The sequence below is a fragment of the Eublepharis macularius genome, chromosome 2, assembly GCF_028583425.1.
Source record: "Eublepharis macularius isolate TG4126 chromosome 2, MPM_Emac_v1.0, whole genome shotgun sequence".
Taxonomy (NCBI): domain Eukaryota; kingdom Metazoa; phylum Chordata; class Lepidosauria; order Squamata; family Eublepharidae; genus Eublepharis; species Eublepharis macularius.
This window is the reverse complement of record NC_072791.1, coordinates 197,439,309-197,463,827: the sequence shown is the minus strand read 5'-3', so window position 1 is coordinate 197,463,827 and position 24,519 is coordinate 197,439,309. Positions and strand designations below refer to the sequence as shown.

The 24,519-nt window shown below is 42.5% G+C and overlaps 1 protein-coding gene across 3 annotated transcripts in view; it reads left to right on the top strand.

Moving 5' to 3' along the window:
* The first annotated feature begins 10,179 nt into the window (after nt 1–10,179).
* ABCB11 (ATP binding cassette subfamily B member 11) overlaps nt 10,180–24,519 on the top strand; it is a 74,210-nt gene continuing 59,870 nt past the window's right edge. Inside the window, exons 1-3 of one of the 3 annotated variants that reach the window (XM_054970960.1) lie at nt 10,180–10,272; nt 21,131–21,234; nt 22,994–23,088. In XM_054970960.1, the coding sequence (XP_054826935.1) occupies nt 23,013–23,088 (76 nt within the window). In that variant the 5' untranslated portion in view covers nt 10,180–10,272; nt 21,131–21,234; nt 22,994–23,012. Of the gene's footprint in view, nt 10,273–12,031; nt 12,154–21,130; nt 21,235–22,993; nt 23,089–24,519 lie in introns of those variants that run through there. The other 2 variants (XM_054970959.1, XM_054970958.1) reach the window with 2 other exon arrangements.

The window sequence follows — 24,519 nt, the reverse complement described above, 5'->3', positions numbered from 1 at the left end:
CACTGTAACCAGAAGCAACCAACACCTCCCAAACCCACCATCCACCAACAAACACCCACAAAGAAATCTCCACCAAATGCTTGCCTTTTTATATCATTTTCAAATCCCCCCGCCAGAAAATGTCAACCAATAACTTTAAAGCTGTTGTGATAAATTGCTTAATTGAAGTTTCCTTATATGGCAAGATCGAAATAACGGAAACGAAATTTAAAAAAGAGAATGGCGGCAGAGGAGTTTTTTTCCTCCCACAAAATCGGAATATGCTGGTGTAGGGTGGATGTGGATTCATCCTGTGACCATGGGTGACAGAATTACACTCGAGGGTCATGAAACAGCGGTAAAATTCAAGCGCTGAACTGTCCCTCATAGTGAACTTCCACGAAAGTTTCCCACAGGCTTCCGAGTTGGCAAACAAGAAACGGGAGAGAGCCGTCAGTGCAGTCAGTGGGGGGAAGAGAGGCATCATTATATTCAATGATGTTTCTCTGTGAGGCAATATCGAATTAACGGAAAAGTGCGCTCCAAAAATTTTTTTTAAAAAGGGGCGGGAAAAAAAGTCCCGCCCCAAAAAACGGTTTTTGAGCGGTTGTGTGACCGGAGGGCCGCGCGAGAAAGACGGATTGGAAGAAGGAATGTGAATGAAGACGTAAAAATCGCGGATTGGAGCAAAACGGAAGATATCCGATACACATGCGGGCGAAGGGTGAGTGTGGCTTCGACCCTGGATAGCCCAGGTGAGTCTGATCTCATCAATAGAGATGGGCATGAACCAGGAAAAACCTGAACCATGTGGTTCATGGTTCATCAAATCTCACGAACCATGAACTTTCATGAACCTGCCCCTGGTTCACAAACCGGTTCATTTGGTTCATGAAAATGTCACATCCAGGTCAGAAAATCGTCACTTCTGGGTCAGCAGAAGTTCACTTCTGGGTCAGCAGAAGGTCTGCAGGAAGTCCATCCTCTGTTGCCTAGGAAACGGATTGGCACCAGGCTGTCTGCAGTGATGAACCAAAAAACGAACCCAACGAACCAGCCTAAAAGTTCATGGGGGTTCATCAGAAATAGGATCTGATGAACTTTGGTTCGCGAACCATGAACTGGCCTGGTTCGTGCTTAATTTTGTTTCGTATTTCGGTTCGTGCCCATCTCTACTCATCAGATCTCAGAAGCTAAGCAGCGTTGGCCTTGGTTAGTAATTGGATGGGAGACCTCCAAGGACAACTAGGGTTGCAGATCCGGCAATAGCACACCACCTCTGTTAGTCTCTTGCCAAGAAAACTCTGCCAGGGTTAAGTGAGGTCTGACTTGAAAGAACTTCCTGCACCACCACTACTCCAACTACTACAGTGGTCTATAGGTGGACTGCAATAATTTTGCTCATGCAATCACAGTACAAAAACTCTGGCCTGGATTCTGTGAATTAATTTGTAATGGTTTTACTTTTCTGTGGTGCAGGAAACACCTCTTTTGTCAGAAGGCTCTTTGCATCAGAGGATGGTGTTGCTGATAGAAGAACAGACACATAAGATTCAACCCAGTGTTATCCAGATATTTTTTCAAGAATTAAATTCACCACCAGTTTATGGCAGGGCTCTGTGCTTTTTAAAGCAATTTTAAAAGCACAGATTTACCAAGTAAGGTTCCTGCCCCCCATGACTGTAATGGGAAAAGCTTTACCTGCTATCTACCTGTTATCCAGCTGTCGAAGCCACGGAAATCCTGTATTCAGAAGGTAGTACTTTTATATTCTGGGTAAAATTCTAGAAGGGTAGCTGTGTAATCTGTTGTGCTAAAATGAAAAACAGAGCATGGAGGCTCCTTAAAGACACATACTATAAATGAATACTAAATCACTACCTTAAACTAGAAATTTTGGGTTACCACCCAAAGCACACCATATGATCCATCATCTATAGCCAAGCCCTATGACACAGCAGCATTTCTTTCACTTAGTTGGACAGAAACTCACACCACACCTGAAGGATACATATCAAGCACTCTTTGAACTGCTGCATCCACACAATGAAGTGAAGAGGTTTAATGGAGTATATTTTAAGCCACTCTTCCTCTGAAGGAGCACAGGGTGGCATACTGTTTTCCCTCCAATTTACTCTTACAGCAACCACCCTGCAAGGTAGGTTAGGTTGAGAAAGTGTGACTAGCCCAAGGTCAATCAGCTAACTTAATATATCAAGGCAGGGTTTTGAACCTGGGTGTCTTAGAACCTAGTACAACAATCTAACCATTATACCACACTAGCTGTCAAGGAGTACCCAACCTACCCAAAGGTCGCTAAACCAAATTGGTAGATATGTAGCCTACTACACAGAAACCTGAAAGAGGAAAATAGAGAATACCATTTGTTTATGTCAAAGACTGATATCCTGTCTCTCAGTTTAAAAAATTTCAAGCTGGCTTCAAGTGCCAATTAGACATGGGCACAAACCAGAAAAAAAACCAAACCATGGGGTTCATGGTTTGTGGGGTTTCCATGAACTGGCACAGAACTGGCCCATTTACGAACCAGTTCGTGGGGTTTAAATGCCCCTTTCCAGCAGGGAACGGGGCATTTAATCATTTAATGGGCCCTTTCTTGCTGCTTGCAAATGGCAGGGCCCTTTAAATGGCCCAACCCCCAGCATCCAGCCCCAGCCCCTCACCCCCAAAGGCTGAAGCCAAAAATGTCCTTTCCATCCCTCAAATGGCAGCTGTGGCTGCCATTTGAGGGGAGGAAAGGGCGTTTTGGGCCTTCTCTGCTGCGCAGGCAGTGAAGGGGGCCTCCACCACCCCAGCATCAGAGGGAAGGTAAGTGAGGGGCTGGGGCTTGGGGGGGTTAGGGGCTGGGGGGCTGGGGGCTCGGGATTGGGCCATTTAAAGGGCCCTACTGCTTGCAAGCAGCAGGTCCCTTTAAACTATCAGCTGGCAGTCGGTGAGGGGGGGATCCCCCGCCTGCCACCTGCCAGCTGATAGTTTAAAGGGACCTGCCGCTTGCAAGTGGCAGGAAAAGTTTAAATGGCCATTTCCCCTCTGGGGAAATGGCCATTTAAACTGGCCCTTTATAATATGAACCAAACGAACCAGTAGTCCAGTTCATGGAAGTTCATGGAAACGAGCTTCCACGAACCCTGGTTTGCAAAGCCCGAACCGGGCTGGTTCGTGGAGTTTTTTGGTTCATATTTAGGTTCGTGCCCATCTCTAGTGCCAACTAAAATCGGCAATTGAAACAAGTCAGTGAAATAGTCATGAAAACGCACCAGTGCATCAACAGCTGTTAAAACAGATCAATCATTAAGACCACACTTCCTAGAACCACTGGGGAAAGAATGTGAAGATGGCAGGGGGCACATGGGTGAGAATCCTAGTTGTGGCCATAGGAGGAAGGGGGCCCTTGGTAATTTGCCCCTCACTGCTTTCAAAAACCTGGAACTGGCCCTACTGCTATCATCAGTGCAATCTTTTTCCTGTCAATTCTTTTTGGTGGCCATTTTCCCAGTCATACCACTGGAGGTCTCTTTGTGGGCGTTTTAAAAAAATCAGTGATAGTTATAGCACTATAGCATTATCAACCCCCTTTTAAAGTCTTTTAAAAGCCTTCCAGTAGCATGGTAGGGAAAGCTCTGTGGTCAAGGTGAATGCCTCTCTATTTGTAGAAGCAATGAACACAAAATGAAGAATCCTAGACGTGCATGCAGCCTAAAATGGGGACTTGCTAGCAACAAAAGGGCCACCCAGCAGAGACACAGCCAAGGATCAAACCCAGATGCCAACTCAGTCCCCATAGCCATTTAACCAACACAGGACTTAATAACCTCACCCCACCCTCACCCACACATCTTTGCACGTGATACATGGAATCACCTTTTGAACATGCCCTTCCACTCTTTGCATAGCACAAGTGAGGCAGTCTCTGCACAAAAGAGTGAATGGACACAAATCAGGCACCCAAAACTGCAGCATTCAAAAAGCAAGAGGAAGAACATTTCAGTCTCCCAGGACACTCAAATGCTGACCTAAAAGTCACCGTTCCTCGGCACACAACTTTAAAGGGATGCTCAAATGGGAAATTAATGGGAAACCAATAGATTAGAATTCATCAGGAAATGTGGATTTCATTTTCTAAGGCATGGACATTTCTTATGTAGCATAGGCATTTAAAATCACATACACTCCTGCAAAAAGCAGCATTCCTGATCACATAGAAGAGCTTATGTACACACAAATGTAGATATTTAGCTTTATGTACACAGACAAGGAAGGTCAGCAGATACGATCCTACTGTCTACCACATGTAAGCATCATACATGATTATGAATGTGTGAACAAGGATATCTCCATGACTGTGACTTGGCACTGTGCTTATCTTTCACTGTATACAATAACATCACACCTTGTATTTCTTGCATGTGCCCTTTGGATCATGCAGCTTATATTGTTTCTATCTTTAGCTCCATTTTCCAGCTAAGGATCTGCCTTGTGCTCCTGATGAAGTGGCCTCCAGACCATAAAATCTTGTGCTAGAACCTGTTACTCTTTCGATGAGTGATTCCGCACACGTTGGCTAATGCACTTCCAGTCCTCTTTATAGATAATTTGGAACGGATTCTTTTGTGTGCGGAACAAAAAATCCACCTCAAATGATTGATAAAGTGCATTGAAAGTGCATTATCCAACGTGTGCGGAATCAGCCAATGTTTGCACTCTAACTGGGAGCTTTGGGGTGGTGAGGGGAGGAAACGTGAAGACAGTTTTCCCTAGAAAATCATGACGTAACTGTGCAATTAACTCGTGCTCAGATATAATCTCTTTGCAAAAAAATACTGATAGAATCATCATCACCTGATGTAATATCTCAGAGAGCTAACAAAACGGCACACACCCTGAAAGTAATTTATCATTCTTTCCGCTTAATAACCACTCCCTTTTATTCTAACCAATACCACCCTCAACGTGTGGTTTTTTTCATACTCACAAAGATACAAACATAGCACAAAAATTTACATAAGAGTTGAATAGTACCTTAAAGACTATCGAGCTCCTGAATAATTTTGCTATAACAGAGTAACATGGCTAACCCTCTGGGACTGTAGTATGAGGATATAACCTTTGCCAATTCAAACCTGATACTCCAAGAGTAGAACCTGATTTACTACTTTGCCAGGATGACCCTAAAGGCCTTTATTTCTAGATGTTGACCATCTGGCACGGAAGAATAAGCCACTTTCACGTACTGCTGACTGATTTTGTTTCCCAGAATTGTTGTACTTCCCTTTGAATCATATGTGGCCATGGGAGCGCAGGACAACCATAACGCTTCAAATAGGGAAGTGTGACAGAGAAACACAATCTTCCAATTGTACATGCCAGCAGCTTATTTTTTATTGCCTGAGGGTCAACAGACCAGCTTGCACAAAAGTAAAACTGACTGCTGAATTAAAAACAACTAATAAAAAACACATTTAGCAGCAATTAAACAGCACAGAGAGTTAAAAATCCCATTCAGTAAAAAGATTCAGTGCATTAGGTCCAGTTAACAATAGCAGTGATTAATCAATTTCAAAAGCCTGGGGTGGTGGTTTATAGTAGCTGGTATCTAGGGTTGCTAACCTCCAGGCGGGCTTTGAGCTAGCCAGATGACAGAGATCAGTTCCCCTGGAGAAAATGGCTGCTTTGGAGGGTGGACTGTACGACATTATACCCCACTGAGGTCTCTCCTCTTCTCAAACCCTACTCTCCTCAGGCTCCACCCCCAAATCTCCAGGAATTTTCCAGCCTAGAGTTGGCAAGCCTATGTGGTAGCTCAGAGAGAGGTGTCAATCTAATGAAGCACAAATAGCTTCTCCTGTTCTAGTCCTTGTACATTTTAAAGGAAAATGCAGTATCTCTTGGCTGCAGTTTGGCAACACTGAATGTCATGTTGGACAGGTGATTATTGTTATGGGCCTAAAACTGCAATACTATACTGGCTTCCCTGGATGTGGGATCCATTGGAATCTTCCTGTGTGGGCTGTGCAAGACCCAAGAAGTCCTGTATTGTACAGTTTGCTGCCCTCTGCTTGAGATAATGAACTTGGTTATTTACTATACCCCTGATCCCAATGTGGCATCATGGTTAGAGGGATTAAGGGGCAACCCAGATAAAAAGACCACTGGTTAACCTTGGGCCAGTTATGCTCTCCCAGCTTAAACTACCAACCAGTTGGTTAGAGTGTCAGAGTAGGATCTGGGTGACCTGAGTTTAAATTCCCATACTGCCCTGGAAAGCTTGCTAGATGATCTTCTTGAGTCAATCACACATTGTCAGCTTAATGTACCTCACAGGGCTGTTGTGAGGGGAAAAAATGGAGGAGAAGAGAATGATGTAACCTGCTTTGGGTCTCCACTGGGGAAATAGGCATAAACAAACAAACAAATAAATGTACCTCTCAGGGGTGTTGTGATGATAAAGTGAAGGAGGGGGAAATGATCACTGCCCTGAGCTCTCTGAAGGAAAAATCGTTGTTCTTAATTTGCTTTTTTCAATGATGCTTTAAAATAGTTTCTGCTCTGCGATTGGGAGTTTGATACTGTATTGGATGGTTGGGTGGGGGGGAGGTTGGTATGTTTATTTGTTATAAGCTGCCCAAAGACCATTCGGGCTGAGGGATGGGACAGAGATTTTTTTTTAAAAAAAACAATATGGAAATAAATGCTTAAAGCACTTCAAAGTAAAGGTAAGAAAGCAATGCCAAAATCCCCACAATATATTATTATTATCTTTTTTAAAAACTGTACTTGAGCTTAATATTTGTATTTGTTAATGATACTTACAATTTAGACAGGGATGTCTGTTTCTCTCCTCCAGGCTTCTCTCAACTGTGTTCTTTCCCTCCCTTCACCCAACTGTCATTAACTGTCCCACAGGCTATAGAACTCTACTGTTCAATGAGTCTTTCAGCCTCCAAGATCATGTACTGTGGCTCAGTGGCTTTGCATGGAGAAGTTCACCTGTTCAAGCCCTGGCATCACCAACTGAGTAGCAGCTGATGACATCTGCTAGAGAACCAAGAGAGCCTTTGCCAGTCACCATAGACAAGATTCGATAGGCGAATTGTCTGACTGAGTATAAGGCGGCTTCATGTGGTCAATTGCTCCTCAGAAATAACAAAGAATTCCTAGTCTCGCCACTGTTTTATCTTTTCCCCAAGCGTCTGAAATTTCAAATTCCTCTCCTCCTCCAACTCAAGTTTTCACACTGTGTTTTTATTTTATTTTATCATTTCATTTGAATGTAATATCTGGGGACAGTTAAAGGCAGTCTCCCACCTTAGGGAAGGCACTTATTGCCTACTTCTAAGCTGCCCCTAGGGCGGCTCGATACGGAAGCAGGAGTAAAACCAGGCAGGGTAATGAGTCCCCTCTGGCAGTCCATGGACTCAAACTCGGAATCATCAGATGGTGAGCCGGAGGAACCGGGAATGTTATCTGAGGAAGAACAGGAAGGTCAGGGAGTCCCCTGCATGGGGGCCATTTCAGACCCTGGCCCAGCAGCTCCAGGGGCCAATCTCAAGGAGGCAGCCACTGAGGAACCATCAGCTGCCCTCCCACATTCTGTGAAAGCTACTGTAGCCTTGCCAGAACAGGGCCTGGGCCTGAGCCCTCCAAGATTCTTCACTACCTGGCAGGAATAGCAGAAGCAGAAGGCTTGCACAGATGCATCTGGGAGAGGATCCAGTGCCAGGCTAGCAGCCTGTGCTCCATTGCCCTCACTGACTTAGTCTTCTGCAGGATTCTGTCCCCGTTAGGACCTAGCCAGGTGAAGTCCAGCAGCTGCCTTCAGAACAGTTGGGGGCTGCTTTCTCCCAACCTATTTAACCTGAGGGAAGGGAGCTTTGTTGGATCAACTGGTTTGCAAGGCCACAACCCTCATGTGCCAGACCTATCGCCAGACCTTGCCAAGCAATAACCTGCAGGGTGGGTTCTAGCTCTTGAGGAGACTGTCAGACAAGGAAGGCTGAGGCCAGAACAGGGAGGGAGATGGCACTGCACGGCTCTCTAGGTCCATTTCCACACACCCGTAAAAGGATGGCACACCACCGGAATGCTGCCGAGGACTCTGTTTGCAAAACGGATACGGGCTGTTTGGCTTCTGGTTTTTTGTTTTTTGGCACCTTTTCTGGGACTGTGGAAAGTGTGTTCCCAAAAAAGTGCCCAAAAATTGGAAGCCAGATGGCCTGCAACTGTTTTGCAAATGGAGACGTCTGGATTCATGAGTAAAAGCCACCAGTGTTCAGTGAGTGAGCCACCCCTTTAAGGGCGTGTAGAAACAGTGTAGGAATAAATACCATAGAGATTGGGGGAATTCCTAAAGGTTCATCCAATGTGGTGATTCACTTTTGCCTCTTTGGCAAGTTGAGTGAGGTTCCCTCTCCAAGTACCCTACCCACCAAACCTCCCAGGACAACCTTGATTGTCACAAACCCAAGACCAAACTGTAGAAATGAGATACCAATTGTGGTCTCCATTACTGGACTCTGTATTTGTCATTAACTATTCTCTCTCAGTAAGCCTTCCCCGGCTGATATATGAAGATAAACTATACATTGTGTTACAGTATATTATATATACACATATACCTTATATTACAGGCTCTGCCACTTACCCAAGCAGATGAAATACTGACATAAAAGTGGGCTATATTTTAGGGTTGTAATACACTGCTGTTTCTTAGCTTCCTATTTGAAATATGAGGGTAATCATCCTGGATTATTTTGCAAAACTTTTAGACTAAATTAGCCATCACCACACAAACCCACAGTATAAGGATAATGAATTTGCATTGGAAAAGAGCAAGAGTCCAGTAGCACCTAGAAGACTAACAAAATCTGTGGTAGGGTATGAGCTTTCACGAATAACCCTACCAAAATTACCTGCCAACTTCTTTTCCACACTGTGACACTGAGAGATCCCTGTCTTTTGGTGCTACACTTCTGAAGATGCCAGCCACAGCTGCTGGCGAAACATCAGGAACTACAATGCCAAGACCACGGCCATACAGCCCGGAAAACCCACAACAACCTACCAAAATTGTTGTTAGTCTTATAGGTGTTACTGGACTCTTGCTCTTTTCTGCTGCTGCAGACAGACTAACATGGCTACTCATCTCAATTTGCATTTGTAGAGCATTTTAAAAAATAAATTCAAAGCAAACCCACATTTTCCACATACACTGAGTGATGTGTTGGAGGTTTAGATCCTTACTCATCCACAGTGCTTACTGTATGACCTTGACCTATATATTAATTTAATTTAATTTAATTTAATTTAATTTAATTTAATTTAATTTAATTTAATTTAATTTAATTTAATTTAATTTAATTTATTACATTTGTATTCCGCCCTCCCCGCTTTCGCAGGCTCAGGGCAGATAACAGAAATACAAACATCGCATACCATTTAAAACTTTTAAAAACACTACATCTAATCAATTAACTTACAACTATGCAAATATAAAACTATCATATATTTACATATAAATAATTAAAAGCAACACACAATATAAATTTGATATTACACACAGTGGTTCTTCCTGAGCAAATGCATGTAGTAGTGCAGAGTAGGTGTGGGAAACAGCATCTGAATTCGCATAGGGGCAATGGATTAACGGATTATTCTTTCTCTCACACTTAATTTGCATCACAGGGTTGTTATGGGAGTAAAATGAGAGGAGAACTGTGTACATGCTGCCCTAATCTTATTGAAGGAAGGATCAAATTAAAATGTTATTGGCATATAAGAATGACATAAAAAGTAGAACAACTTGGACTAGAAGGTCCAAGTTGTAAACAAAGGAATGATCAATTTGGTACTTATTAAATGTATTATATTTATGGCTGAGTCCGATGGGCAGAGTGCTTCCCAACACTTTCCCGTATCTTCCTTAATCATGTTCCATATTATACTCTTGTTTTGCTGACATTTCTATACATAAGTCCATTTTTCTTCTGTCTTGGGAGTAATCTCTCAGCCAGGTGAATGTCCTCTCAACTCATGCTATTCAGTTCTACAAATACTTTAGTCAAGTTAAAATTCTACATCAAATGTCACTGAACTCTAGATAGAATGACCAGAAGGTTACTGACCCGTGTGGCAATAGCCAAAGCCCACTTAGTTTAAATCCTGATAGGTTAGTATGTTGAAAACTGACAGATGTGGGAAATGGATGTACAGACTATCGGCTAATTTCACTACACTGAACTCTTGCAGCTGATTCTTCCGTTTTTACTTCAGCTGGTGAGTTAAAAAAAATCTTTACAATTTCAGTTGGGGATGAAGAAAACCTCTGCAGCTCACGAAGGTTTTTTTTTAGGTTTGAAAGTTTGTGATGAGGTTTGAATGTTCTTAGTGTAATAAGAAAGCCTATGTTATGAATGGTATTAACCTGATTTTTCTAAGCCCTCTGCTATGTGAAGACCTATTTTTCTAGGTTAAGAACTCTCATAGGCAATGAGTAATATTGGAAGTAGCACTTGAAAAAAATCTGATTGAAAATGAATTTTATTATATGTTTTCCAGATCTACTGCTACTTATTTTTACATAACACAGTTGGTCTTTGGGGATTTATTTTAAATAAGCCAACTTAAATGTAGTCATGTAGTTTCATGGTTGTTGTTGTTATTTTAATATTAGTTATCCCCTCTCTCAGAGGAATCAAAATGCACATTAAACAGCAAAGGATATTTCTGTTAATTGTTTCCCAATTGTTAATTTACGATTTCTCTATTAGCTTTATACAAAACAGTGGGACAAGAGGATTCTTATAGAGTCATTGATTCTAAGTTCATGTTGTAAGATTCCATCATTTCTGATTCTGTGGAACCTACAAGCTCCTTTTGAATCTTTTTTGATAGTGTGAGTAGCAAAGGATATTTGCCATCTGTGTACCTGGTCTAAATCCCAAGATGGCTGAGAGTTATGTAGAAGGGAAAATTTCACCAGGTCTAGCTTCTCCCACCATTACTGATATGAATAAAGCCTACAATTCTCCCTGCCGTTTACCTCAGCAACATTTACTCAGAAGAAAGCCCCACTAATTTCAATGGGTTTTTCTCCCTTGAAGACTCAGAAGTCCTGTCAGGAACTGGCAACTCACTATAGCTTATGATATATCCCATCTAACCTAACCTAGGTCTCCTACATTTCTATATTTTAAACTGATAGAGATATACTGAAAGGCTCTTTCCCCACTACTTTTCTCACCTCTTTCAGACAATGTAATAGTGCCTGGGTGCTTCAAATCTCAGGCTTTTAAAACCAGTTTTAAAAGTCAGTTGACTGTCCCTCTAGGAGAAAGCCTGGGTGAGGGAAGTGTTATCTAGGCAGGATCCTCTTACGAGGGGTAATTTCTTGCCTTCCTGCTCTGCATGCTCAGCCAAACAAGGCACCCAGTACAGTGGAAATGAAAGCCTAAGAGCCAAGCTACAAGTGACGCCTGACACAGGTTGGACACTTGTCAGCTTCCCTCAAGTTTTGATGGGAAATGTAGGCGTCCTGGTCTTGCAGCTGTAACGGAGAGCCAAGCTGTAAAACCAGGACACCTACATTTCCCATCAAAACTTGAGGGGAGTGTAAGGCATCACTTGTAGCTAGGCATGATAAGACCATCATCATTTATGTGTCTGCCTCAGCCCCAGGCACCAGTGAAGCTAGGGATAAGAGGCCTTATTTGATACGAAAAAAGAACACAAATGGCAAGAGGGGTGCAGAACTCTCCTTATTTCCAAGCTTTACCTCCTTGTAGCCAGACACTTTTGTCCCTTCTTAGCTCCAGTACCAGATGCGATCCAGGAAAAGAAAACAGCACATTTTACTTGTATATATTTATTTCAGAATGAGGAGAAAAAAAGCTCTGAGAGATTTATATAATAATGTAACCAACTACTGTTCTGTGATCCTGCCAATGGTCCCTTGCTTTTGACTTGCTCAGTTCAATTATATATGTTTCTGGCATAAGCCTCATATCTTTCTCTGCTCCTACAGCATGCTGTACAAATGGCTCATATAATTCTGGGGTCAGTCTGTGCCAGATTTTGAGAGCATATACACAGCAACCAGGAAAGTGCTTGGAAATCTCACACCCCTTCCATGCAAGACCAACTGCTTCCTGCAATGATGTAAGATAACGATGTTGTCAGGAGCATTCTTTTTTTTATTCTTGTCACTAAATGCCTTTTCCTCTTTGTTCTTACAACGCTGAGCTATAGGGTCCCGAAAGGGAAATATCCTCCGCTCAGTGCTGGGATCACCCAACACAGACTCTCCCCAAGAAAGAGTTGGTGAAGGATAGAAGTGATGCACACCAGATTACTCCTTTCATTGATCAAAGTCTGCTTGGCACCAAAATCTCTATGCCTATCTGATTCCACACTATGTCAAAGTAATATTGGATGTGGCTGTGGTACAGTATCTGCTTTGCACGCAGAAGGTCCCAAGTTCAGCCCTTGGCATCTCCTGTTGAACAGCTGCGGTGGTGTGAAAGATCTGCACCTGAGACCCGGGAGAGCTGTAGCCTGTAAAAATAGACAATACTGACCTTGATAGATCAATGGTCTAACTTGCTATTAGGCAGCTTTATGCATATGTGTTTGGCATTTACAGGGCAGGGGCCTTATCTTGTCCTGAACTGGACTCTATCCTCCTGCTACCTCCTTAATTCCTGAAGAAAATGGTCAGAAATGTATCCATTGCTTTTCATGAGAGGCCTCCCCACCTTTGTTCCCCTAATTTGAGCACTGAAGAGCCAGTGTTGTATAGTGGTTAGAGTGTCAGATCAGGATCTGGGAGACCCAGGCTGGAATCCCCTCTCTTCCATGGAAGCTGGCTGGGCAACCTTGGGCCTATCACACACCTTCAGCCTAACCTACCTCATAGGTGCTTGTTGTGACGATCAAATGGAGAAGAGGCGAATAATGTAAACTTCTTTGGATTCGCATTGGGCAGGAAAGTGGGATATAAATGAAGTAAAAGTAAATAAGTAAATAAATACATAAGTAAACCATTCTACACAAAGCAAAGAAACCAACTAGGCTTCTAGGACACACACTGTACTTTTCCCTTCCCACCACTAGCTAAAGCAGATGGACTCCAGTCCTGTGTGGTTAATGGTGTCCACTTGAGTGGGACTGCGTCTCTTGTTTCTTTCTTTGCTAGAGTTAAAAAAAATGCTGGTCCCCTGAGGGCCAGGCTTCTTTTGGAACCTTTCCTCACATATAAGGGAAATATCAAAGCAGTTAGCAAGACCCTTTCCACTTGGCTGTAGAAGCCTCTCAGGGCCAAGCTACACAGGACGAATGACACTTGAACAGCAAGTGTATTTCTCCCTGTTCACTTGCCCTCCACTCAATCCACTTGCCGTTCAAGTGTCATCCGTCATGTGTAGCTTGGCCCAATGACTCTTGGGCTGTGACAAGTGACTCCAGCAAACAGGAGAAAAATACCAAACAAAGCCTAGGGGGAGAATGGAACAGAGGCAGCCAATTGGTTAAAGAGAGATTCTAGGTGGGATCACCATAACATGGGTGGATTTGGGACCAAGCTACAAGTGACGAATGACACTTGAACAGCAAGTGGATTGAGTGGAGTGCAAGTGAACAGGGAGAAATACACTTGCCGTTCAAGTGTCATTCGTCACTTGTAGCTTCGCCCTCGGATAAAGAAAGTAAGATTGTTGTCCTCAGCCAAGCATATAGTTAAAGGGAGGCAGGGTAGAGAAAGCCAGGTTGGGGTGCGTGGGTGGGGCTTGAATAGAAGTAGGGGGCAAATCATGCCCTTGGGGCCTTCTAAAATATACCTCAGAGGGCCTATCATGGTTGTTAGGTGGCCTAGAACCCCCGGAACCCTATATTTTGAGTACTAAAGCTAGATGCCAGGCCATGGAATAATTTTAATGCTTACAAGTTACAAGGTAAAACTGGAACAAATCCTGTTTGTTAGATGATTGCTTTATTGAGATTGAGAGGGACTAGGGTAATGGCATAAGGAAAAAAATGTTTAGCTTGATAACCCACACCCTGTTCTTCATAGACAAACATAGAGACTTTTGAATTTCAGAAGAAGGATAATGTGCTGCTGGATTTTATAAATCGAATCTGGTTTTATTATGCTACCTGTTTTATACTGTGATGTAATCTGCTCTGGGCCTGCTCTGCAGGGAGAGTGGACTATAAATATAATAAATAAATAAAATAAGAGAGCTTACAAACAGATCATACAAGTAGAAAAGTGTGTATACACACCTTATTTGGGGGGCAGGGAAAATGCTGAGATGGGGGAGAGTTCAGGCTGAGAACTGACCTCTCCCCGTGGACCTTCAGCAGGGGCCGGCTCCAACTAGATCATCAGTAGAACAGTTGGCTACAGGAAAGATAACAATGGCTAATTTCCCCATGGATGTACAGCTGTTTATTCTTTTTAAAAAGTCCAATCCATGTATTGTGGTTGATGAACTTTATAAATAATATAATCATCATTCTTAGATGGGCACAGAAAGCTCTAAGCATGCCCTGAGGGAGTGAATGAAAAGTTTTCTTAGCTCCTTCTTCAGGTATGGAGAAAAGAAAATAACAATTAGGGAAACAGAGTACTTAGCAATACTTGATGCTAATCCAAAACCAACAAAAATGTAATACCAACTATAGCTTTTAAGATCCCCAGAAATCTTTTTCAGAGTAAATTTTCACTCCGAGAAAATCAAATGGTGGATTGGGAGTAGAAAAAATATGTTTTATGGCAGGGTGAGAAAATTCACAGACTGCAGTTTATTTGCAGTAGTTTTAGGGGAGGGCTGTGGCTCAGTGGTACAATAAGATCCCAGGTTCATTCTCTGACATCTCCTGTTTTAAAAAGGGAATCAGGTAACAGATGATGTGATACACCCATTATCTGAGATGATGGGAGAGCCACTACCAGTCTGAATAGACAGTACTGACCTTGATGGGCCGATGATCTGATTCAGTAAGAGACAGCTTCATGTGCTCATGAATCTTCAAATGGAATGGAGTTATATGGAGTGGAATGTGATCATCTTTATTGTGAGAAAACTTATTTAATTAATTTACTTAATTATTTAAAGCACTCCTATGTCACCATTCCACCCAAATAGGGTTCCCGAGTCAGAAAACACCAAAAACATTAGAACGTTTCAACATTAAAACAGCATTTTAGAAAAGTTTATATAAAATTATTTATTTAACTTATATACTGCCTCTCCACCATATTTAATGCTCGAGGAGGTTTCCAGCATACATATTAAAAACACACTTAAAATAATATAAATACAAACATTAAAACTGGCAATAAAATATCAAAATAGCAATACAAACATTAAAAACCAATAACACAATAGAATACAAACATTAAAACCCATTTATGTAAAAGAACAGGGCCATCATTAAATCCTGCTCATTCCCATTGTCTATAATAAGTCATACAGAGCCAAGCCAATAACAATATCAGAATCCGCCTCCAAATGCCTGATGAAACATCTCGGCTTTGCTGGCCCACTGGAATTTCACCAAATCCTAGAGGCAGTGAGTCTCCTTTGTTAATGAATCCTAGAGGGAGGGAGCCATAACCATAAAAGTCCTCCCTCTGGTTGAAGACTGTCGAACACTTCTAGGTCCAGGAACTACCAACAGGCCTTAAGTTGCGGACTGTAGGGCACACAGGGGGTTATATTGGGAGAGGCAGTCCTGTAGGTATGATGGTCCCAGACCATTAAGGGCTTTAAATGTTAAGACCAACAGCTTGAATTTAATTTGGAAGCCAGTGCAGCTGCTTCAGAATCAAAGTGATATGAGCTGACCACAGTGTGCCAGTCAGCAGTCTGGCAGCTGCATTCTGTACCAATTGAAGTCTCCGAAGTAGCCCTATGTATAGTGAATTACAGTAGTCTAGACATAGATCCAGAGGAGTTAGCCGTGTTTGTCTGTAGTAGCAAAATCAAAAAGAGTCCAGTAGCACCTTTAAGACTAACCAATTTTATTGTAGCATAAGCTTTCGAGAATCAAGTTCTCTTTGTCAGATGCACGGTACAGAAACTGGTCAAATATAGAAGAGGAGGGGGGAGGAGGGGAGGAGAGAGAAGATGCAGTTGGGGGGGAGAGGGAGGATGCAACCAAAACATTCCTTTGCTAGTAAATGTAAACATCTCCTTTTGGTGTGGGGGTCAGTTGGCTTGGGTGAGGCTTCAAAGGAGTTTGCCGTGTTAGTTTGCAGCAGTAAAACAGCTAGACCATCCAATTCCTATGTAGTATAAGCCTTTGATAACCACAGCTCTCCCAGTAGCATGAATCACTGTAGCAAGTTCAGACTGAGGGAAATATGGAGATAAGTGGGGGGAGGGGCTCAGCGGAGATAGTAGAATGCCGACCTTGCCAACATGGACAATTGCTTGTCCATGGATAATGTGGAATCCCACCATATTCCCAAACTGCTGTAAGCTAGACTCCGTCAATGGCGTGATGGAAGAGCAGGGCCCACTATGGTCACAGACTGAGGCAGCCACATCGCTTCTGTTTTCGATAGATTTAATTTCAGCCAACTATCCCTCAACCAACCAACCATGGCATCCAGGCACTGGGCAAGGACTGAAATCTGTAAAGAAACAGGAATCTGAATCAGAAGACGACCCAGACCCAGACCCAACTTGAGTTCCCTGCAGCTACACAGCAGCTTTGGGGAGTAGCTGTTAAAAATAAAAGAGCCTCTAAATGGCCTCAGAATGCCTCCACAGGGGGAGGAGGGGCTCCTGCGTCCCCCTCAAGCTGTTTCCCTCTGTCAAAATAACAAGGGTGGGAGGTTTTTCCCCCGTACTTGCTGCTCCACATGGAGTATTCTGTGCACAGTACAAACAGGGAGGAAAAGCTCCTTCCATGTTATTGTGAGTGTGACATGGGGAAAGGGCTTGAGGGGGAGCTGCTCCTTCCCCTGTGAATGTCAAATACAAACCCGAGAACAACACAAGCAATGAAAAAAAATATATAGTAATTTATACAAAAGTGCAAAAGTGCAATTGTGTGCAAAACAATTTACAAAAATTACATAAACACAGTAAGGAGGTCTGTCGCCAAAGATAATTACAAAAATTCAACCAATTACAATGATAAGCTCAACTGGAGGTGGAGAGTGCAAATAGAGGAAAGAACAGTCCATATGTCTATAGACAGACCTCCTTACTGTGTTTATGTAATTTTTGTAAATTGTTTTGCACACAATTGCACTTTTGCACTTTTGTATAAATTACTATATATATATATTTCATTGCTTGTGTTGTTCTCCGGTTTGTATTTGACGTTTGCCTGGTTCCGGGGGCTTCCCTTTGGTTTTTGCTCCTTCCCCTGTGAAGGCATTCTGAGGCCATTTGGGCTCTCTTTTATTTTTAACTGCTATACGGCAGTGGAAACCTGAGCTGGATCTGAAGAACCCAGAAGACCCAACTCTTCAAAAACCTGCACGTCTAACTTGGTCCTGAGAGGCTTCCTAATCTTGTCAGGCAGAGCATTCCAATAACAACTGCTCCAATAGATAGAACTGAAGTAACTACATGCAACTGGTGTATTTGTGGAAATGCCTTCAATGAAGCTATCTGAGGCTCAGAACAGAAAATGTAAGTGCAGAAAGAGACCCAACTTCAGAAAAATGCAGGAAGCATGCAGAGATTCTTTCAGCCTGCTGAAGCAGTGGGTTCTTCCTGCAGTGATAACGTGAATGTGGACATGCTCAAAGAAGACAGTAGAAAAGATCCAGTTTGCATGAATTTAGAAGATGATGAGAGCTCAGCCTCTGATTAGAGGCCAAAGGAATAACCCAACAAAAGGAACCACAACAGACCACACTTAGTAATAGTACTGCTGATCCTGCATTGCGACCAAATACAGATAGCATTTGTAGATATAGTTGTAATTGTTTGCAACGTGTCAAGTGAAATAGAGGATATTTCTATGACTTTTCCTGTAGATAAGATTTTTCTCATAGATCAGGACAAATGTCATTTCTCAAAAACTTTTGCTGAAAGAGTTTTAGATAATGGTCAGAAGTGGGAAAAGTGCTGGCTTGTTTATTCTAAAAGTACCAACAAGGGTTTTTTTGCTTCCTGGTAATATTTTGTAAAATATTACCAGGAGGTGCTACTGCCAGTTCTTCACTTAGGAGTACTGGAACTAGTGATTGGAAACACTTAAGTGATATTCTGAAACAGCATGAAAAGTCATCCAGCTATTTGTCTGCATACTGCAAGTGGATAGAAACTAAATGTAGGTTTAGATCAAACAAGTGTGTTGATGAAGAACACCAGTGGATTATAAACCAAGAAACCCAACACCGGAATTAATGGCTATTACAGTGTTCCTGGCATCACACAACTTGGCATTCTGAAGATCTTCAGGCAAACTCTTCATGGACAACAATGGAAATTTCCGGTATCTTGTACAGCTGATTGCAAGTGTGATGAGGAATGGCCGTTTCCACACACATTGAATAATGCACTTTCAATACACTTTAGAAATGCTTCGGAAGTGGATTTTTTGTTTCAGACATGAAAACTCAGTTCCAAATGATCACTAAAGAGCATTGAAACTGCATTATCCAATGTGTGTGGAAGCAACCCATGTGTGGAACAAAAAATCCACTTCCAAAGGATTGCTAAAGTACATTGAAAGTGCATTATTCAACGTGTGTGGAAATGGCCAATGTGTGAGGATTTATGGAATATATCTTCAAAGGAGTGTAATGATCACTAATGCAGGAAAAGCATTCAGAACAAACTGATCCCCCTTAGGGCCAACAAAGTGTTAGAAAACATACCTAACAGGTTGGACAAAGCTCAATACGTTGTCATAATAGATTGCACATCTAATGTAAACCACTCTGAAAATATGTTATTTACAGTGTGATTTGTGGATGAAAATAGAGGTGAAATTAGTGTAAATGAAGCAAAGGCTCCCAGACTCACCTGGGTGATGCGGGTGATGTGGGGGAGGTGGGCGGGGAGATGACATGGTGGTTGCCATGCTGTGGTGGGGGCAGGGAATGACCAGGGGCCAGGGGAGCACAGCCAGGCACATCCGACTCAGGCCCCTGGTCTGTGAGGCTGGCCCCCGCCCCCTAAGCACTTGGCTCATGGCGGCATCCCACCCAACCCTCCTTTTCATCACAACTTTAGAGTTAGTAGGCTGCGGATTGGCATTGGGCTCCAATCCGTTTGGGAGGAGCCCTCAGGCTCAGTTTCCCTGTTATAGGGATCCCCATAAGGGGGTTGGGGAGTGAGGAATGGCTGGTGCATGCCCAGTTGGGGGCTGTCAGTCCGTCTCACTCCTAGGTGGCAGGGGATGTTTCACACGGGTGTATACCCATGTGGCATCCCACTGGCTGTCATCCCACGGTTCCCCCCCAGCAGGGGTCTGAGGGGTTGTGTCGGTTGTTGGCTTGGCAGGCAGGTCAACCGATGCTCGGATCCGTGCCCTATGCATTTCTTTGGTCCCTGAGCTGTAATCTCAATAAAGTTGTGGCCTTCTTTACCTCCAGTATGTGTGTGTTTTTCGCTGTGCCCCCTCCCTGCTCTCCTCCCCCACTTAGCACTCACCTGCAACTTTTCTTAGGATTCATGAACCAACTGAATATGGATTTTTGGAGCACTTATTGAGAATGCTGAAAGAAAACAACATAGACATTAAGGATTGCTGTGCCCAAGGTTATGATAATGATTCCAACAGGAAGGGACGGAAGAAAGGCGTTCAGTCAAGACAACTTACACTGAACCAACTAGCTTCATTTATACCCTGTGGCTGTCAATCTTTCATTCTGATAGTTTCAGATTAGAGATGGGCACGAACCAAAATATGTACCAAAGTTTAGCACGAATTTGGCTGGTTCATGGTTCGCGAACCAGCAGTTTATCAGAGCCCATTTCTGATGAACCGCCACAAACTTTAGGCTGGTTCGTTTGTTTTGTTTTTTGGTTTGTTACTGCAGACAGTCTGGTGCTGATCAATCAGTTTCCTAGGCAACAGGGGATGGACTTCCTGCAGACTTTCTGCTGACCCAGAAGTGGCCTTCTGCTGGCCTGGAAGTGACTTTCTGCTGACCCAGAAGTGATAATTTGCTGACCCGGGTGTGAGGATTTCACAAACCAAATGAACCAGTTTGTGAACTGGGGCAGGTTCGCGAAAGTTCGTGGTTCATGAAATGCGATGAACCATGAACCGCACGGTTCGGTTTTTTTCCGGTTCATGCCCATCTCTATTTCAGGTGCATCTGCATCATCAAAGGAATCTATTTATCTTTTCGGTGTGTCACAGCGCATCTTTGTGCTATTTTTGCCTCTGTTCAATGGTGGCAGATACTGAAAGAAAATGAGTCCAACCTTACTCACTGGGAAAGTCACATAGACAGTGTGAAGCCTATTTGGTATCAAACGAAAGAAGTTTATGCTGCTCTGATGGATGTGATTTATAGTGAACAAACTCATAAATATAGTCAGTAACACTCTTAACAGAAGCCCCGGTACACACCTGAACCACCCCGTGGAAAAAACAAGGGGGGAGAAAGGCTACATAAGAGTAAAGGAAGGCCGTGTAAAGCCCAGAACATACATAACATAAGACAGTTGCTTAAACATAAATATGTGCAACAAGTATTACATAAGCATAAGACCACACAATTAAGGTCATAGACTAGTGAATCCAATCAATCAAATGAATGGAAGTGTAACCGTAACGGGTTAGCTAGCAATTGACCATCCCGTATCGGATTCTCCTTCTTCCAAGCAGTTACAGATCAAAGAGCAGTTCTCAACACACGTAAATTAAATCCATAACATCGGCTCGCTCTCAGGCTTTACACGGCCTTCCTTTACTCTTATGTAGCCTTCCCCCCCCTTGTTTTTTCCACGGGGTGGTTCAGGTGTGTACCGGGGCTTCTGTTAAGAGTGTTACTGACTATATTTATGAGTTTGTTAACTATAAATTTATCATTTTCAGATTTACTTTGCATTGACTTTTCATGCTTTTGTAGTCAGTTGGTCACGTTTCTTGTTATTCTGTTTACTTTGCATGACTCTCTCTTTTGGGCTTGTCGCTCTGATGGATGTGGCAGAGTTTCCTCAAGCAGATGCAGGCATTTACCAGGAGGCACAGCATCTAGCAGACCAAATGCTAAACTTGATACAAATTGTAGTATGGTGGGACATTCTGTCACAGGTGAATATTGCAGTAAAGGCTATGCAATGCCTTATAATGGATATTGTAAGGGCTATCACTCTCATGAAGAAATGTGTAGTGTTCATCACATTGTACAGGGAAAGCAGTTATGCAGCAGCAGGTATCACTGCAACACAGCTTGCAGAAGCTGTTGAGGCTGATGCCAATTTCAAGGAGTTCCCATGTCAATGCTGTAAGAGGCAATCTGAATATGGGAGTCAGACTCATGATAAGGAGTGCAGTAGTCCAGAAGAAATCTTCAAATGGGAATTCGTCTACACTCTTGTAGATATTGTTCATTCCCACCTTTTCATACCCTGGAAACCTAGCTGGTCTTTAAGGTGCTTTAAGGTGCAGACCAACATGGCTACTCACTTGAAACTATTCTGAGCAGTGGCAGTGAACTAGACAACACACCAGAACAATCACGGTGCATTATATTTTCATATGCCCTTTTAACAGAAATTTTCAAAAGTGGTTTACAACACATGAATAGATGGAATTATTTTCAATATTTTTGTTTTCTTTTGGGAAGGGCAAGTATGCTTTATTTTAGAATATCCATTGCATAAATAGAAATGTAGATAAAAATAGTGTTAAAAGTTGTCAGACTTTCCAACTATTCTGAAGATGTGTAAATTAATTGCTACTTGTCATTTAGACATGGTAAATTGACAGTCACCTTCTGAGCTGACCCCCAGCCACCCAACTGGAATTTCTTGCAATTTGATGCCTATTAGGGGATATTTTTAAATAATACTCTGCTTCCAATTTATAAGTCCCCTACTACCACTAACCCATATATATTTCAAGACAACAAACACAGTGATTACAGAGGAAAAAATGGGTTTATTTCTTACATGAAATAACCCCAGACACATCTCTTCATTAGGGGGAAACGTGTAAAAGACTAGTAGCATTGGAGGGCCTTATATACCCTTCAGTACTTGTTGTTTAGAGAATAATTGCTATTTGTTTACAGAATAAAAAATCAGAGGTTAGGATGAAACCCTGTTAAAATGACGCATACATCTTGTCAAACTGACGAAGAACGATGCATTTTTCAAGAGAACATGACATCTGACAAGTATGAATGATAAATGAATTATACAAACATTAAAGAAGCTGGAGCCATGTATCTGATATTTTCCTTGGGAAGGAATTCATTCAAGGTTGAAATCTTTATCTAATTAGAATAACAAAAACAAAAAACATTTACAGATTGCTCAATGATTTCTCTCATCCACTGGAGACATATATATCTCAGAAGAGGGAATGTGACACTTAGAGCAAAGCTTTATTATTTGTTTACAGATTTCTGTGTATTGGTAGCTAGAATGTATGCTCAGAATAAGATCTTATGAAATGGGGCCTAAAAATTCCCTAATACGTAGTCGCCCAGCTCGCCCACCCCTATGGCCGATCCTGACTTCAGCCAGTAAATTTCAGAATTTAGCCAACAAACATTTTTTGCTGTTGACCGCAAGTTTCCGTCACTCGTCACTTACTAGATTCTGCAAGGTTCTCTTCCTGCCCCACCTCAGCTTTACCTCCTGATCCTCTACCTAAGAGGCCTGACGTTATCAGTGTGCTTTTATTTCAGCTGGCTTCACTGCATGTGTGCAGTTTAAATATGGCTTCTCTCCATTATATTATAAAATTTCTCTGGTTCAGTGAATGCATACATGTAATGGAAGACTCTTTGAGCTGTAATATTGCCACACACTGGGAAAATCACATTAATGTTTACTTTTTGTAGAAAATTAAAGAGGCAGATCATGCCTGAACCGGTTACATTGCACAGCATTAAGAAAATTGGAGAAGACAACTACGCTTTTGAGTCAGATGGACAATGTAAGATACTCTGCCTTTTAATCACCTTTGGCTTCATAAACATGTCAGAGAACTCACATGTTGACCTCATTACAGACTGATGTTTTGAGAAAGTGTTCACTTTATTCCAAACCAAAACCAACAACTCTAGATCTTGAAGTATTGTAGGTCCACACAACATTTTTTAAAGTTTTCCTTCTGCTTTCACAGTAATTCATGGCAATTTGTTCATAGTCCATTGCAGTTTTAAAAAATCAGCTGTGAAATACAATAATAATCCATGTCAAAGGGGAGTAAAACACTGTCAAATTGTTGAAGGAATTAAGAAATGATAAGGTGCTGCTACCCAGGGAATGGTTGATTAGGAAATGCTCCCTTGCCACAGCAACAGCAGCAAGTAGCGTTGTAATGGGTGAGGCCTGCATCTACACTCCCTGTTTTTGTGCCACTCGCTCTGCTGCACCCCCTTCCTAGCCCTGCTCCTTCCTGGTATGCCTGTGTATTTCACAGCTCCCACCCAACAGGCTGCAGTCTCCCCTTGAAAAGCCCTTTAAAGGGCTTTTCTTCTTTTTTTTCAGCTGTGCTGTAGTGCTTGGCAGTGCACAACTTGGTCACAAAATGAAAAAAGCCCTTTTTGAAGGGCTGGGGACAATACAGTACTTTGCTCTGCCCCCCCCCACACACATATGGTTACTATGTGGGAGTGTCTGGATGGGCATTGTACCTACAGCCACCCCACAGTTTCTGTTTTACTTTAGAAGAAACAAGGTTTATATTTTCTCCAGAGTGAAGGGTCGGGGGAAGGGAGCTATCATTTTGACATGTCCATCATCTTGATGCTTCCTTTTGCTGTGGAGATATCCTAATGAGGAAGCAGCCACAGATAGCGTTTATATAATGCTTTAAATTGTTCAGAGTTTTCAACATGCAACCTTGGTTCAGGTGTCATGCAGAATCATTGCTTACTTTAATGTGGTTAATTTGCGAAACCAGGATTCAGCTTGTAGATCATTCATATTCTTTGTCAAATGATGGTTTCATCACTTGTGCAACAACTATGCAATCTTATGCAGTTACTCTGGTCTAAGCTCCCAGTTTTCAGTGGGCTCAGACTGGAGAAACTCTACATAGGATGGCACAACTTGTGTTGTGAAAACAATGTGTGAACAGATGTTTCTCAGCCTGGAAGACAAATGCGTTAGAATCAAACCACATTCCCCACATTTTAGACTGTACACCCCCATGGTGTACACATGTTTTCTGAATGCTTATGTGGCGCAGAGTGGTAAGCGGCAGTACTGCAGCCCAAGCTCTGCTCACGACCTGAGTTTGATCCTGGCGGAAGCTGGGTTCAGGTAGCCAGCTCAAGGTTGACTCAGCCTTCCATCCTTCTGAGGTCGGTAAAATGAGTACCCAGTTTCCTGGGAGTAAAGTGTAGATGACTGGGGAAGG